General features: G+C 45.4%; 1 protein-coding gene across 1 annotated transcript in view; it reads left to right on the top strand.

Moving 5' to 3' along the window:
* The window catches only part of CAPN2 (calpain 2, (m/II) large subunit), a gene marked incomplete at its 5' end in the record, with an annotated part of 28,040 nt that extends 13,060 nt beyond the window's left edge, over positions 1 to 14,980 (top strand). The window contains 15 exons of the mRNA XM_014950464.1: positions 720 to 805; positions 1,495 to 1,569; positions 1,789 to 1,949; positions 2,284 to 2,453; positions 3,429 to 3,440; positions 4,691 to 4,902; positions 6,083 to 6,119; positions 7,719 to 7,784; positions 9,049 to 9,106; positions 10,266 to 10,330; positions 11,642 to 11,710; positions 12,075 to 12,153; positions 13,078 to 13,194; positions 13,683 to 13,741; positions 14,319 to 14,980. Coding sequence (XP_014805950.1) covers positions 720 to 805; positions 1,495 to 1,569; positions 1,789 to 1,949; positions 2,284 to 2,453; positions 3,429 to 3,440; positions 4,691 to 4,902; positions 6,083 to 6,119; positions 7,719 to 7,784; positions 9,049 to 9,106; positions 10,266 to 10,330; positions 11,642 to 11,710; positions 12,075 to 12,153; positions 13,078 to 13,194; positions 13,683 to 13,741; positions 14,319 to 14,342 — 1,290 coding nt within the window. The remainder of the gene's footprint in view (positions 1 to 719; positions 806 to 1,494; positions 1,570 to 1,788; positions 1,950 to 2,283; positions 2,454 to 3,428; positions 3,441 to 4,690; positions 4,903 to 6,082; positions 6,120 to 7,718; positions 7,785 to 9,048; positions 9,107 to 10,265; positions 10,331 to 11,641; positions 11,711 to 12,074; positions 12,154 to 13,077; positions 13,195 to 13,682; positions 13,742 to 14,318) is intronic.
* Between the last annotated feature and the right edge of the window lie 348 nt (positions 14,981 to 15,328).

The raw sequence follows: 15,328 nt of genomic DNA, 5'->3' as shown, positions 1-15,328 counted from the left end.
TTGACCGAAAAAAACCCTGTTTTATCCCGAAGCGCTGACGTTCCCCAGTGAGAGGGGTGGTGTGGAGTCCTGTGCAGAGGGCACACTACCCTCTGCTGGTCACTGGGCACTTCAGCACATATCGATCTAGCAGGCAGCACTCTGCCTTGTGTGCTCAGCAAGATAGGGAAGAGATGTGTGCCAAGCAAAACAAAAAATAAGTAAATTTGGGCAGGGCACAGTGTTGGAATGCAAGGCCTAGGAGCAGGTGACTGGCGATGGTAAGGGCAGTGAAAACAAAAGTGTGGAGGGATTAATTTGAATGTGAAAGGGCAGTAGATGAAGGGCACATGGATGAAAACTTTGGGGAAATATCCCCTTGTACCTGCTTTTTGGCAGTCCTGTAGCAGCTTTATGTTCCCTTTGCTTGAAACCCTATAAGAGGTAACTTTTTTTTAGTAGCACAAACCAGACATTTTGGCTATGAGATATATTATGATCATATGAGCTTAGATTGCACAAAAACCTTCTCTGGCCAAGCTTGGGTGTGTGGAGCTCATTCAAAATCAGTTTCACTTCATGCCTTTTGGACCAGATCAGCGTGTATATGTGTATATACACTTTAATGTTCGTGGAGCACTGAGATACTCTATCACGTCCTTCAAGTCCCATAGACAAGGTGGAAGGGAGCACAGTGCTAAGTCCCTGGGTAACTCTCCATATGCTTCTGATGCCACCAGGTGAACTTCCGAGGAACGGTGCAGAAGCTGATCAGAATCCGAAATCCCTGGGGGGAAGTGGAGTGGACTGGAAAGTGGAACGACAAGTGAGTTGTTGGCTTTTGTGCTGCCTGTAGGCTTCTGCTGCAGGGGTACGATTGTGATTGTGTGCCTGCTGTCATCTGTCTTCTCCCTACCTCAAATTCCTCTCTAAGTCGTGTGTGGATGTGATGTTTGCTCTGTGCTGTTCAGAAGAAGCATTCCCCCACTCATCTTCCCCGCAGGTGTCACAGCATGTGGTGCTGTTTGTACAAACACCCGCCTTTGTGTAAGGTGCAGTGATTTGGTTGGTGGTTCCTACAAGCTTCTTGTAGTTTCTGCTTCTTTAACAGCCCAGGTTCAGCAGGGAGCTTCTGAAAACTTTCTCTCTAAGAGGCCTTTTAGGATTCATTTCTGTTATCAGCAATGAAAGCTGGAGTTTATTCAATTCTGTGGCCGGGGCAGTATTTATTCTGGTTCTTACTTTTTCTAAAATAAAGCTCTGTCTCAGTCAAGGCATTAGCACTTCCTGCAAGTAAAACACTTGTTTCTGATCCTTACTTTGTATATTTAAGAAGTGGGCATGGAATATCCCAGGTCCCTGTACTTTAATTCTGCTGTGGTTTGAGAACCTCGGAGCTGCTATCAGCTAGATATCATGGAGTACTGCAGTGGCATGGAGTTGTAAGTGAAATTGATCAGGGTTTCACCTTTACTGTGCCCTGTAGTTGATGTGGGGCTGTCGGTTGTCTTTCAGCTGCCCAAACTGGAGCGGTGTTGACCCTGAGGTGCGGGAGCGGCTGACCAGGAGGCACGAAGATGGGGAATTTTGGTAGGTACCACTGGGTTTCTGTGCAGGCTGAAGGCAATGTCTTCTCCTCTGCTTTTTTACACACAAAGTAACCCCTCCCAGTACACTCTCCAAAGCGAGTGAGCAAACTTAACCCAAATCCTAGTGCTAAATTGCAGCAGGAGGGAGGGCAGATGGGCAAAGGGGTTGTTTAGAAACTTCATTCTAAGGAGATATTGTCCATGGCATTGCCTCCCACAGGATGGCCTTCAATGACTTCTTGAGACATTACTCCCGCCTGGAGATCTGCAACCTGACTCCAGACACCTTGGCGAGCGACAGGTACAAGAAGTGGAGCCTGCTGAAGCTGGATGGGAACTGGAGGCGAGGAGCCACCGCAGGGGGCTGCAGGAATTACCCAAGTAAGAGCATGCAGTCACCACTCTGATGAAGAAACCCTTTATACTTGTCCATTTGTACTTTCTCTCAGAGCTTCTTCTGGGAGCTAGTTTGGGATGGCCTTTGGAGGAGGGATGTACCTGAGATATCTGGGACTAAGGTTCAAAAAGTGGAAGGGTTTGGGAAATGTGGCTCGCCAACAAGGGACTAGTTGTTGTAGAAACTGAGGGGTGTCTGTTGAGACTTCCTTCTCGCAGCTGATTTTGGAGATCAGTCATGATTTTGTCCTAGCTGAAATGTACGTATCGGCGTGGCTGCTTCCAGCGTCTGAGCAGTTTGTGTAAATCCAATTCCCAGACACTTTCTGGACAAATCCACAGTATTTAATCAAGCTGGAGGAAGAAGATGAGGATCCTGATGACCCTGAGGGGGGCTGTACTTTCCTCATTGGCCTGATTCAGAAGCACCGGCGGAAGCAGAGGAAGATGGGAGAGGACATGCACACCATCGGCTTCGCGATTTATGAGGCAAGTTAAGGCAGTGCATGGAAGGAGAAGGGAAAATTCACCCTATAAATGGGGCAGCATAGTTCTCAGACTGGGCTTTCTATGAGAACTCAGCTGGGTTGGGTCAGACACCAGCTGCAGCAAGGAAAATTCCACTGGTATGTTTAGAAAGTTATCCTCCACAAAAACGGCGGTGAAGCACAGGGACAGGTACCCAAGAGAGGGTGGAATCTGCATTCCTGGACATGTTGAAACCTGGGCTGGGCAAGGTCTTGAACAACATCATTAACTTTGATATTGGCCTTGCTTTGGTAGGGGGTTGGACCAGGTGACCTACAGAAGCCCCTTCCCACCTATAATATTCTGTGCTTGTAGATGGAGGAGCAGAAAAATGATTTTAAAATGAAATGAAGTAACATAAAAGTGTAGAAATCAAATCAACCCTTTGCTTGTTGGGTGAAAAGCAGCAGGGTGAGAGCAGCTGTGGTTGGGGATGTGAGCCTGTGCTAGCTTGGAGAGCCTGAACCCAGCAGCAGAACTGGCCAAAACACCTGTAAAACTCCTGCTGCTGAATAAAGGGTCAGGGCTGTGTCTATGGTAACTCCTTCAGCAGGACATTGTGGTCAGAGCTGCAGAGCAGCGTTGGTGAACTGGTGGTGAAAAATAGGAGTTATGGTCTTGCCTGCAGGTTGCTCTGTAACCACGGGCAATAAGTGCAACTGCTGGCTTTCCCAATATCTCAGCTTTGGAAAAGCTTGTCAAAGAACCTGCTGCCTGTAGGCAAAGGGAGGTTTAAAGCAAAGCTAGGTCCCCTGAACCCATAAGGAAACGGAAAACTGCATTATTGCTCACCTTCCCCCTCAAGCTGACTCTCTTTTTGGTGGTTGTTTTTTTTTTCCCCAAGAATGTGGATGTACCTGTTAGCCAGCAGTGAAAAGAAGTAGCCCTGGAGCTACCCTTCAAAAGGCAAATAACCCTCTCCTTTTCTTCTTGCAGGTGCCCCCCGAGGTACGTAGCATGCGTTTGGTGGTCAAGATGCAGAGTTGGGGCTGAATGGCTTGTGGAAAGAAATGGCTCAGAGGATCCTCCTTCACTGCAGGACAATATTGAGTGTGCAGGGACTAGAGGCCATTTATTCTTGAAGGGGGCTTGAGCACAGTGGCTTGTCTCAGGTTTGTGTAGACTTGGTGTCTGACATGTGACCAATATTCCAGGGAGGTGGTTTTTAACATTTCCTTAAGCACAATCTTTATTGGTTTCTCTTTGTTTCTACCTGTGGGTAGTTAATAGGCTGCCCTGGGGCTGAGAGGGGTGAGCAATGTGGTGGTGTGATACCAGGTGGGGCTACAGATGCCTCTGAGCTGTTGCTCCTCAGAGGAAGGAGTGAGGTGGAGCAAGACACCCGGGTCACCTTGTTATGGGGCTTGCTGTACTTGTGAGGGTGCAGCCGGGGCACCTCAAACCAGCTGCTCTTACGTAAAATGTGGTTTCATCAGGAAAGGAAATGGTGCTACCAGTTAATGACATTTCTTAGGTACCTTTTGAGTGCCTTAGCAGTACTCTGCCAGCTGCTCAGCTCCCATCCTAGAGGTCCAAAAGTCAGATTTCCATTAAAAAAAAAAGTGACTCTGGCTACAGTCCTGTGGCTCTTCTTTCCCCCTAAAGGTGGAATTTTATCTCCTGGCAGGGCAGCAAGTCTGACAGGTTTTTGCATTCTTAAAAATCTGGGAGGACAGGAATGGGGATGTTTCTGAACACACGGGTTCCTGGTGTTTGCTTCTAGACCTGAGCTAGCCCACCTGTTCTGGAAGATGTTACGCTCCAAATACACTTTTATAAAGCATAACATTTATTTTATTCTGGGCGGCAGCCTGACCTCGGGGCCGAGCTGATCTGCAGCCCCCTGATGGCACTGGGTCTGGGGACCAGAGGGACATGAGTCCCTCTAAATTTAAAGAAAAATGGTCAGTGGAAGGGTTTGCCAGATGTCTGGACAAACTGTTTGTCTTCTGCAAAACATAAGCATGACCCGAATGATTTATTGAGATGTTTTGCAAAATATGTTTGCACCCACAGCCCAGGAGTACCCTGGTGGGACGCACCCAACCCCTTTCTCTTTTCTCTTTTGGTTCTCTTGAATGGACATTTTATTTATTTTTTTTCCCATAAATTGTCATATCTATTGCATTTTTAATTTATAAATGCAAATAACGTGCCAACTGGGGTTATTTTCCCCTTCTTTCTTTGCTTTTCCGAAGTTTTCTGGCCAGACGAATATTCACCTGAGCAAAAACTTCTTCCTGACCAACAAAGCAAGAGAAAAATCAAACACCTTCATCAACCTGCGGGAAGTGCTGAACCGCTTCAAGCTCCCCGCGGGGGAATATATCGTCGTGCCCTCCACCTTCGAACCCAACAAGAACGGGGACTTCTGTCTGCGTGTCTTCTCTGAAAAAAATGCAAACTCCACGTATGTGGCTTTTTTTTTGTAACCAATGTAAGAGCAATGTGGGCCTGTGGGTGATCCCTCGTCCCTCTCCTGGGTGCAGAAGGATGGAGCAGCCCAGGGCTGGGGATGCACAGCTGCTCCACGGACATGGGTACCAGCAGTTCTTGTTTGTCCCCAGCTTCCCCCTGTGAGACTGAGGAAAGTTTAAGTGAACTTAGCAAGAGAGAATGGTGATATAATAATAAAATACTAGATTGTAGGCGGAGAGGAGGAAGCCCCTGAAAGCAACGGGCCGGGCTCCCCACCTGTGAGACAGAAATGCCTGTGCTTTCGACTCTCTGGAAACACACCGATCACAACAATTGGTATCCCACCTTTTCAGATCAGACTGGAAAAAAATACAAGATACTTGCTCAAGCAAACAATACCTTTGATAAAATTAAAGTGGGTTTTAATGGAACTGGCTCAAACCACACTGTTAGCTGTGAAGCTGTGAAAAAATAGAGCCACGTCCCATGTTGAAGAGCAGCTGGGCTAACTAAGGCCTTAGCCACGTCCCATGTTGAAGAGCAGCTGGGCCTTGGGGAAGGGGTGTGGGATCTTTCGTATTGAGTTCTCTCATTCAAACGAAGCAAAAAGCTCTCTCCTATTCTGCAATCTCCTGTTGCATATTTCTGTAGCGGTGAGAAAACTGGGATGTCAGTTGTGTGAAGGCACATACAGCTTTTGATGGGCCCTGACCAGCACTTGGGCACCATTCGCAGGTGTGATGGTCCCACTGACTTTAAGTCTCTCGCTTTTGCTGTTGTAAAGGGGGAAGAAAAAAACAATAAAAGGGGAAAAAAAATCACTAGATATAAGCTTGATTTGCACCTGAGAGCCTGGGCCTGGGGTGAGGTCTGTAGGCAGTGGCACTAAGTGACCTAAAGGGTTATGTCTGACCCAAAATCCTGCCTGTGACTGTGGGACATTGCACGGTTTGTAACGTGTTTTGAAACTCTTGTTGCCATCGCTGGCAAAATACTGCTTTCACCGTGGTATGTAGTGTCTGGGGCTGATTTAATCCACTAACTTCTGAGCTTTGAATGCTCATCCTTATTCCTGTAATTTAAAGAATCCTTCATTAACTAAAACTCAAAACAAGGGCATCAGGAAAAATGACCTGTTTTGTTTCTAATATTGATTTCTTTGGTTTTTTTAGGGTTATAGATGATGAAATTGAGGCCAATTTTGAAGAGGTATGTCTCAAATATTTTAAATTGAGATAATTCTGCCATAAATAAGTGGGGTTGGAGTGCTCTGTTCCCTGCGCATTCGCAGGTGTGATGGTCCCACTGACTTTAAGTCTCTCGCTTTTGCTGTTGTAAAGGGGGAAGAAAAAAACAATAAAAGGGGAAAAAAAATCACTAGATATAGAAAAAAAAAAAATAAAGGGAAAAAAAATCACTAGATATAAGCTTGATTTGCACCTGAGAGCCTGGGCCTGGGGTGAGGTCTGTAGGCAGTGGCACTAAGTGACCTAAAGGGTTATGTCTGACCCAAAATCCTGCCTGTGACTGTGGGACATTGCACGGTTTGTAACGTGTTTTGAAACTCTTGTTGCCATCGCTGGCAAAATACTGCTTTCACCGTGGTATGTAGTGTCTGGGGCTGATTTAATCCACTAACTTCTGAGCTTTGAATGCTCATCCTTATTCCTGTAATTTAAAGAATCTTTCATTAACTAAAACTCAAAACAAGGGCATCAGGAAAAATGACCTGTTTTGTTTCTAATATTGATTTCTTTGGTTTTTTTAGGGTTATAGATGATGAAATTGAGGCCAATTTTGAAGAGGTATGTCTCAAATATTTTAAATTGAGATAATTCTGCCATAAATAAGTGGGGTTGGAGTGCTCTGTTCCCTGCGCAGGGCAGCGTTTTTTTCTCAGTGTTGTCAAGAACTGTTGTCCCACTTTGGAAACTTGGGCTTCCCGGGCAGGGGAGATGAGGTGCTCTCTGCAGAGGCAGCCGAGCTGTGGGAAATCCCCTCTGCTTCCCAGGAATCTTCCCAGCCCTTTAGCCATAGGGACGATTTTGTATGTGATGTTGTTTCCATGGGTAAGCAGTGGCTCCCCAGATGTTTCATCTCGCTGGAGATATTTCCCCCTCTACTGCACCTACCACTCTGTGTGTTTTATTTATTTTTTCTTTATCTTTTTTTCCAAGATGAGAAGTTATATTTTGCTTTCTTGTCTTTATTTAAAGACAGCTAGTCAAATAGTTGTAGCAGGAGCAGCAGCAATGAAGTTCTGACTTCGGGTGGTGTTATTATTATTTGATGTTGTTTCCATGGGTAAGCAGTGGCTCCCCAGATGTTTCATCTCGCTGGAGATATTTCCCCCTCTACTGCACCTACCACTCTGTGTGTTTTATTTATTTTTTCTTTATCTTTTTTTCCAAGATGAGAAGTTATATTTTGCTTTCTTGTCTTTATTTAAAGACAGCTAGTCAAACAGTTGTAGCAGCAGCAATGAAGTTCTGACTTTGGGTGGTGTTATTATAATTTTTTTAATAGCATAAAGAATATTTTAAACTTTGGGAGTGGTTTGGGGTTTTTTTTCCTGTTTTTTTTTCTAGTAAAAACCATTGCAAAAGTTCTTAATTCCTACAGTATTTGCAATGCCAGCATTTTGAGGTGCCCCTGAAAATAGAACTGATTAAAATCAAAGCAGTAGCACTCTGTACCTTCAGCTTTGCCATTTAAATTGTGTTTTACTAGAGGCAAGGAAATAATGTGTTAAGTCCTTCTGAGGCAGAAAAGTTCCTCCTTTCCATATTCTCTGTTTCTCTCTTCTAGACGGAGATCAGCGAAGACGACATCGAACCCAGCTTTAAAAAGCTTTTTGGACAGCTGGCAGGAAGTGTGAGTATTTTCTATTTTTTTGAAATATTTTTTTTTAAGTGAGTGAGTAAGAGAGACAGCAATGCCAGCATTTTGAGGTGCCCCTGAAAATAAAACTGATTAAAATCAAAGCAGTAGCACTCTGTACCTTCAGCTTTGCCATTTAAATTGTGTTTTACTAGAGGCAAGGAAATAATGTGTTAAGTCCTTCTGAGGCAGAAAAGTTCCTCCTTTCCATATTCTCTGTTTCTCTCTTCTAGACGGAGATCAGCGAAGACGACATCGAACCCAGCTTTAAAAAGCTTTTTGGACAGCTGGCAGGAAGTGTGAGTATTTTCTATTTTTTTTAATATTATTTTTAAGTGAGTAAGAGAGACACCTCCCCTGGCACAAAGTTAAATTCTCTTGCCTGCCCCGAGGCTTGGGTGAACACCACAGCCTGGGCTGCTGGCACACAGGGCAGGGCTGAGCTCCTGGGAGCAAGTGGTGGGGAGAGGTGACCACTTGTGTGTCCATCCTGTGCTCCAAGGGATGTCTGAACTTGGCCAACTTGCCCAAAGGAGTCAGAGGCTGCTGATGAGACAGCGTCTGCAGCTCACAGTGAAAAACTTACCATAGAATGGTTGGAGTTGGAAGGGACCATAAAGATCATCCAGTTCCAACCCCCTGCCCTGGGCAGGGACACCTCCCACCAGACCAGGTTGCTCAAAGCCCCATCCAGCCTGGCCTTGAACCCCTCCAGGGATGGGGCAGCCACAGCTTCTCTGGGCAACCTGTTCCAGGGTCTCACCACCCTCACAGCAAAGAATTTCTTCCTGAGATCTCATCTAAATCTCCCCTCTTTCAGTGTAAAACCGTTACCCCTCATCCTGTGGCTCCCCTCCCTGGTCAAGAGTCCCTCCCTTCCCATCTCCCCTGGAGCCCCTTTAGGGACTGGAAGGGGCTCTAAGGTCTCCCCAGAGCCTTCTCTTCTCCAGGCTGAACACCTCCAACTCTCTCAGCCTGTTCTCACAGCAGAGGTGCTCCAGCCCTCTGAGAATCTTTGTGACCTCCTCTGGACCTGCTCCAACAGGTCCATGTCCTTCCTTTGCTGAGGACTCCAGAGCTGGACACGGTACTCCAGGCGGGGTCTCACCAGAGCAGAGGGGCAGGATCATCTCCCTCAACTTGCTGTTTGTGCTTCTTTTGATGCAGCTCAGGATTTGGTTGGCAAGCGCGCGTTGGTGGCTCATGTTGAGCTTCTCATTCACCAGTTTTCCTCCACTTGTTTCCCTCTTTTCCACAGGACGCAGAGATCTCCGCCTTTGAGCTCCGCAGCATCTTGAATAAAATCATGGCTAAACGTAAGCACTTTCCTCCAGCTGCAATTTCATTTGGCCACTGGCAGGTTTCCAGCGTGGGGTGGCTCATGTTGAGCTTCTCATTCACCAGTTTTCCTCCACTTGTTTCCCTCTTTTCCACAGGACGCAGAGATCTCCGCCTTTGAGCTCCGCAGCATCTTGAATAAAATCATGGCTAAACGTAAGCACTTTCCTCCAGCTGCAACTTCATTTGGCCACCAGCAGGTTTCCAGCATGACAGGGGGCCGTGGAAAGGCTGGGGCTGTGCTCGCTTTGGCAGGGCACACATGGGTGCCTTCTCTCCCAGCATCTGCTGCTGGGCATCGCCTGCCAGGATTAATGCTTCATCAGTCTGGGCAGAGTCAAAGCCCTGGACTCTCTGCTCCTTCAGGGGGCTGTGGAAAGGCTGGGGCTGTGCTTGCTTTGGCAGGGCACACGTGGGTGCCTTCTCTCCCAGCATCTGCTGCTGGGCATCGCCTGCCAGGATTAATGCTTCATCAGTGCTTGAATAACCATCAGGAGAAGGTGTTCTGGATTCTAGGGTCTCCTCCTCCTCAGGAGGGTGCTTGAATAACCATCAGGAGAAGGTGTTCCTGCTGCTTTAGTGTGGAACTGCTCAGGATTCTAGGGTGTCCCTGAGGAGGAGGAAACACTTTGAAACTCTGGGCTTCTTTATCTGTGAAGTGATTCAGAGCTTGGCTCTGCATTATTTTCCTGTCTCTCTTTAACTTCCAGAGTGAAACCTTAGCCAGGTAGCCAGGACTGTGCTGTATGTCTGGGTGCACTAGCCAGTTAGCTATGGTGTATTGCTGGTTGTCAAGCCTGATTTGGTGTTCTTCCCTTGCATTGAAGCTCCTACCACTGACCTCTACAGCTCAGAAGTCCACCCTTGACTTTGCAGGCAGGCAGCAAGGGCAGGAAAGCTTCCTCTCTGCCTCTTGCCTCTGTAGCACACCTACAAACCAGAGTAACTGGGCTGTTTGCTGGGGGAAACACGACAGCTAACTTTCACCTTTAGTCACCTCGTTGGTCACAGAGGAGGCCACACAAAAGCAGACAAGGGCTGAGGTGTACACAGTGGTCATGGAGCTCCTGGGTGGTTTCAGAAGGTGCTGTGGGAGAGCGTGCAACAATAATCCTGTCTTTTGCTCTTTCTTTACAGGCAAAGACATTAAATCTGATGGCTTCAGTATTGAGACGTGCAAAATAATGGTTGACCTGTTAGATGTATCCTTTAAGGCTGTTCCTGGGTGAATGTTCTTCTGCCTGTGCTGGAGTAGGTGAGGGGCCTTTTTGGGTGATGTTCTTCTGCCTGTGCTGGAGTAGGTGAGGGGCTGCCTTTGCTTTTGCTCTTTCTTTACAGGCAAAGACATTAAATCTGATGGCTTCAGTATTGAGACGTGCAAAATAATGGTTGACCTGTTAGATGTATCCTTTAAGGCTGTTCCTGGGTGAATGTTCTTCTGCCTGTGCTGGAGTAGGTGAGGGGCCTTTTCAGTGGTGGGTCCAAACTGATGTTCTAGTGGTTTCTGAGGTGGGAGAAGCTGGTTTTACCCTGTTTCCTCTGAATAAAAATGGTATCCTTAGCCATTACTGCTGACCATGGCACACAAATTCTCCCAGGCAATAAGGAATATCCGTTTTCAGACAGGACCATCTGCTTTGAATCTTCCTGCCTGTTGGATGCTGTGGTTTAGCTGGGGACAAAGTGCTGTTTGCACTGGGAAAAGACACCTGGCTCTTGGCGTCGTGTGGCTTGACTTGGCTAGTAGAGGCTGAACATCTCGGGGCACTTTTCTGCTCTGTTATCTGGCTGGAGTTGGTAAGGGCATCGTAAAGTGTCGAGAACTTAGGAACCATAGAGTATGCTGGAGGTCAGCAGCTTTTACTCCTGAGAATAAGGGCAAAAGTGGAGGATGAAGGATTCAGGTCTAAGAATGGTTGTGTCCAGGTTCCTTGTGCAGTAGGTGTTGAATTGCATAGTCAGAAAAAGGGGAAATTACCAGAAGAGAATGATGCTCTGCTATAATTTGGTGTAAAATATGTCAGGCCACAGGGACTCCTAAGTGGTTTTTGGGAGCGATGCCATAACCCGTGTTCTTTTGTTAGCTGCTTGTGCAAGAACTGAAGTTCTCCAAATTGCAGGCTTGGTGGTGGCTTTTCCTGTTTATAATGCAGAGTTACGACTCGTGCTGCTATAACTAGGTGTTGAACCAACGATGCAGAACAGAACTGCATCATCTCAGCTGTTGGATACACCTACTGAAAAGATAGAAGGTTGGCAAAGCAGGAGCAGAAAGAGCTGGTGAACTGGTCATGGTTTAAGTGACTCAATCCCCTTACTGATTTAGAAAGACATCTTGGACAACAATTGTGTATTCAACAGGGTGAGTCCTTCAGAGAGAATTTGCATCCTTTTCTTAGTTGCAATTTATTATTATTTTTTTTTAAGTATTAAGTCACCACTGCCCGTGTAAGTAACCCTAGCACAGGGAAGGGACACCCTTTTCCTTCCTTTCCTTCCTTAACTCAGGGAAGAATGACGGGAGCGGCAAACTGGGGCTGAAGGAATTCCACACTCTCTGGACAAAGATTCAGAAATACCAGGTAAGAGGCAGCCTTTTCTGGGTGAAGGTGCCATCAAACATAGAGGTGGCCATAGACTGATTGCCCTCAGACAACAAGACAACGTACACATTCCCACTTCCCAAAGCAGGGACTTCCCGCTCCAGCTCAGGGTTCCAGGACTTCTCTCGAGTCTTTATCCACTCTGGCTGCAGCATTAAAAAGACTTCCCAAAGCTGCTTTTTAGACAAATTTGGGGATAAGCACCTAGTCCTTCAGACCAAGGTTGCAAATGCTCCTAAGGACACACGCGAGCTGCATTTCAAAGTGTTTGACTTCTGCCAAAAGCCGAAAACACGCTCTGAATTACTGACAAGTTTTAACTTTGGCGTTTTGTGTTCTGCAGAAGATTTACAGGGAAATTGATGTGGATCAGTCTGGTACCATGAACTCCTACGAGATGAGGAGAGCGCTGGAAGCAGCAGGTATTTACATCGCTCTGTCTCCTTGTAGGGTTATATCTGTTTCGAGCAGGGTTGATGGATACTCACTAGTCTCCTGTCTGTCACTTGTAAGATGAAAAATTCCTGTATTCCTGGAGCTGACAAAAGGCATCTATTAAATCCAGATGCTCAGCCTGGGCTCTTGCCTTTCTCAAAGGAGCCGTGGGTTTGCAGTTGTTTTGTTTGGTGACCAGCAGCTTCTGTAGCACAAATAACTGTAACGTTCTGGTTTTGGAACAGCATCTTTGGTGTAACCCTCACCTTTCCATGAGTCTCTCTCTGGGTAAACGTGGGTTTGGCATAAGCCTGTAGAAGAGGGAATGGAAGCAGCTTGACCAAGGGGTGATGCTCCCAAGAGAGCGAAAAGGAGAGTCAGTTTGCTCCTGGCAATTGCTGAAAAGCACATCTGGGTTATGACAGTGAGTGAGATGGGGATCACAGACCCATACCATCTCAAATTAACTTATAGATCTTCACCTCACTGTCAGCATTTGGGCTCCCTGGAACTTTCCCCTCCTGTCACCGCCTAAGATGAGGCAGCGTTTCTTCTCGTCCCAAAATTTAGGTGCTTTGTGGAAACATAGACCTATTTGCTCACACAAAGCCACTGCTTCATCTCAGATCTAGGGGAGGTGAGTCTGGTGGCCACCTCATTGCCCAGGGAAAGGGGAGCACACACAGCAGAACAATGCGTGTGACCTCCTCACAGCTCTAAATCACTCTCAAGTACAGAAGGGGTTGTTGGGAGTTTTCAAAATGGAGTAAATGCTCTTGAAATTTGTTAATTTAATCAAAAGTAGCTAACGGAATTCCTGGTACTGTGTAAGCTTGGGGTTTTTTTCTTGGTTGGAGCTTTTTTGCATATTTTTTTTCTTCTTTTTTGAATCCTTGATGTTGTATTTTTAGGGTTCAAACTGAACTGCCAGTTACATCAAATCATTGTGGCCCGTTTTGCTGATGAAGACCTCATCATTGACTTCGATAACTTTGTGCGGTGTCTGATTCGGCTGGAGACCTTGTTCAGTGAGTACATGCTGAATAACCAGCCCCACCCTGTTGCTTTGTGTTTTTAAGTCCAGGATAAGTTACTTGGAAAACTTTTGTACTGAACCAAAGCAGCTTCAGAGCTGAGTTATAAATCTGGGAACTCTGGCAGCGTGCTCCTCCTGGAGCGAGGAATCAGCCTTGTAGGCCAGGCTGCTCAACAGGAGCCAGGCACTCCACACAAACAATTAAATGTTGATTTAAAAACAAAAAAATCAATCAAAACATTTATAGATTGACAAAGAGTGTTAATACTACAGACTGAACTATTAAAAATGCTCAGTCTTGCTCTTGTATATGAGCATGCAATGACTTTAGTGTGGCCCTTTCTGGTTTGGGGTGTAGACTGTTGTCAAATTTTAGCCTTTGGGACTTAATTCCTCTTTGATCCTGAAGCAGGAGGAAGAGGAAGGCTTTCGAGTTAGTTGCTGTATTCATCCTTATCTTTTGTCTCTCTCCTGCCACAGAAATGTTTAGAAAACTGGATACTGAGAAAACTGGAACAATCGAATTGAACCTTGTTAATGTAAGTTCATTTGTATCTAAAATACTTGGGTTTAATTTTATTTTTTTGGGGGGGTGGGGTGGAGGAAGGGCCTAACAGTAGAGAGTGTCCTGCTCCATCCTGATTGATTCTGGAGGATTCATGTATTCATGCGTAAATGCTTGATTTCTATAATGTGTATTTACAAGTAGTCTTAGCCTTTTTTAAAAAATGTGGCTATTATTCTGTTATTTTGGCTGACATCTATCCAGGCTTCTTCCCTGCCTTTTGGCCCACAGCAGGGTAACCTGTAGGTGCAGCAGTGACTCGTGGCAGTGACCATGTCCACCCTGTATAAAAGACTAAGTTGGGAGAAAACCACCCTCCTACACGTGCTCAACGTGCTTATTAGCTCAATGTAACTTATTTCTGGACCTAAAGGAGGAATGTGCAAATCGTCCCAAAACTCCTCTGACTTAAATGAGATACAAATTTAAATCATTCAGGAAAAATCCTAAAATTACTTCTGTAACAATAGACTTTTCCTCCTCGTGCTAGAAACAGGAAATGTGTAGTTGCTACAGGTATTTTTACTAACTTTAACCTTCTCTCATTACAGTGGCTGTGCTTTACTGTCATTTGAGCCACTGACCTCAGCTCAAGCTGCCTCAAAAAGAGCAAGATCAGGTGAAGATAATCAAGCAAACACACAAGTAATATCCTAACGTGAATGTGCCTTAACTTATGCATGGCAAATTTTGCACACAGTTATAAGGAGGACAGTGTTCTACTGCAACAACAGAAGATGCTGCAACCTCATATTTATGGGTCTGACAGTCTTTATCTACTACTATATATCCTCTGTACAAAGGCTTTGATTTAATAGAAATCCTCAGAGTAACTTTTGAAAATATTGCTTTGCTAATATCTTTGTATTTATGGCGTTTTACATGATTTCTGGAAGAAAGTTCATTATTGCTTGACAGTCTGGCTTGTTGAATGACAACTCCGCCCCATCCTGCGTATTTGCAGCTAGAAAAGGGATGGTGTTGCAGGTGTTTAGGTAAGATACGGGTCTCTAGTTAAATATTATTCTTTTTTAAGACATGTCTTTCCATCCTGACCGTTGATGTGCCCATAACAGGAGGCTGTGACAACCAGAGTCTTCCAAGAGAGAGCTCTCGGGTGGAATCTTGATTTCCTAGATCTTATTTATCTTCCTTTGAAATACAAGACAGTATTTAAATAAAAACAGTAGAAATAAAGTTTGTAAGAAAGTTATTCCTTCTGCCAATAAGCACATTTTTTTCTTAGAGATGGATCATCTCAGAGCTATATATATATTTATATATTTATGTATGATACTATATACCCCATACCCAACCTATTAAAATCAGGAGGCTGTGAAGGAGTTCTCACTTCTGCTGACTTAATCTACCTGAAGAATTGTTTCCTCCTTCCTACGAACAGACAGCAGAAAGGACTCACCGAGGAGGAAAACAGGAGCCTGAAAGGTAAGACACTTCCTAAATAACCTTAAGGAAAGATTTGATCCTCTCTGTTTGATAATGTTCATCATCAAATGATTATTCCTGAATAGATACAAAGGATAGATCCATGGGAAAGACT

The sequence above is a fragment of the Calidris pugnax genome, unplaced genomic scaffold (assembly GCF_001431845.1).
Source record: "Calidris pugnax isolate Ruff unplaced genomic scaffold, ASM143184v1 scaffold24, whole genome shotgun sequence".
In the NCBI taxonomy this organism is placed as follows: domain Eukaryota; kingdom Metazoa; phylum Chordata; class Aves; order Charadriiformes; family Scolopacidae; genus Calidris; species Calidris pugnax.
The sequence above is the reverse complement of the archived record's forward strand: the minus strand, read 5'-3'. Positions and strand labels throughout refer to the sequence as shown.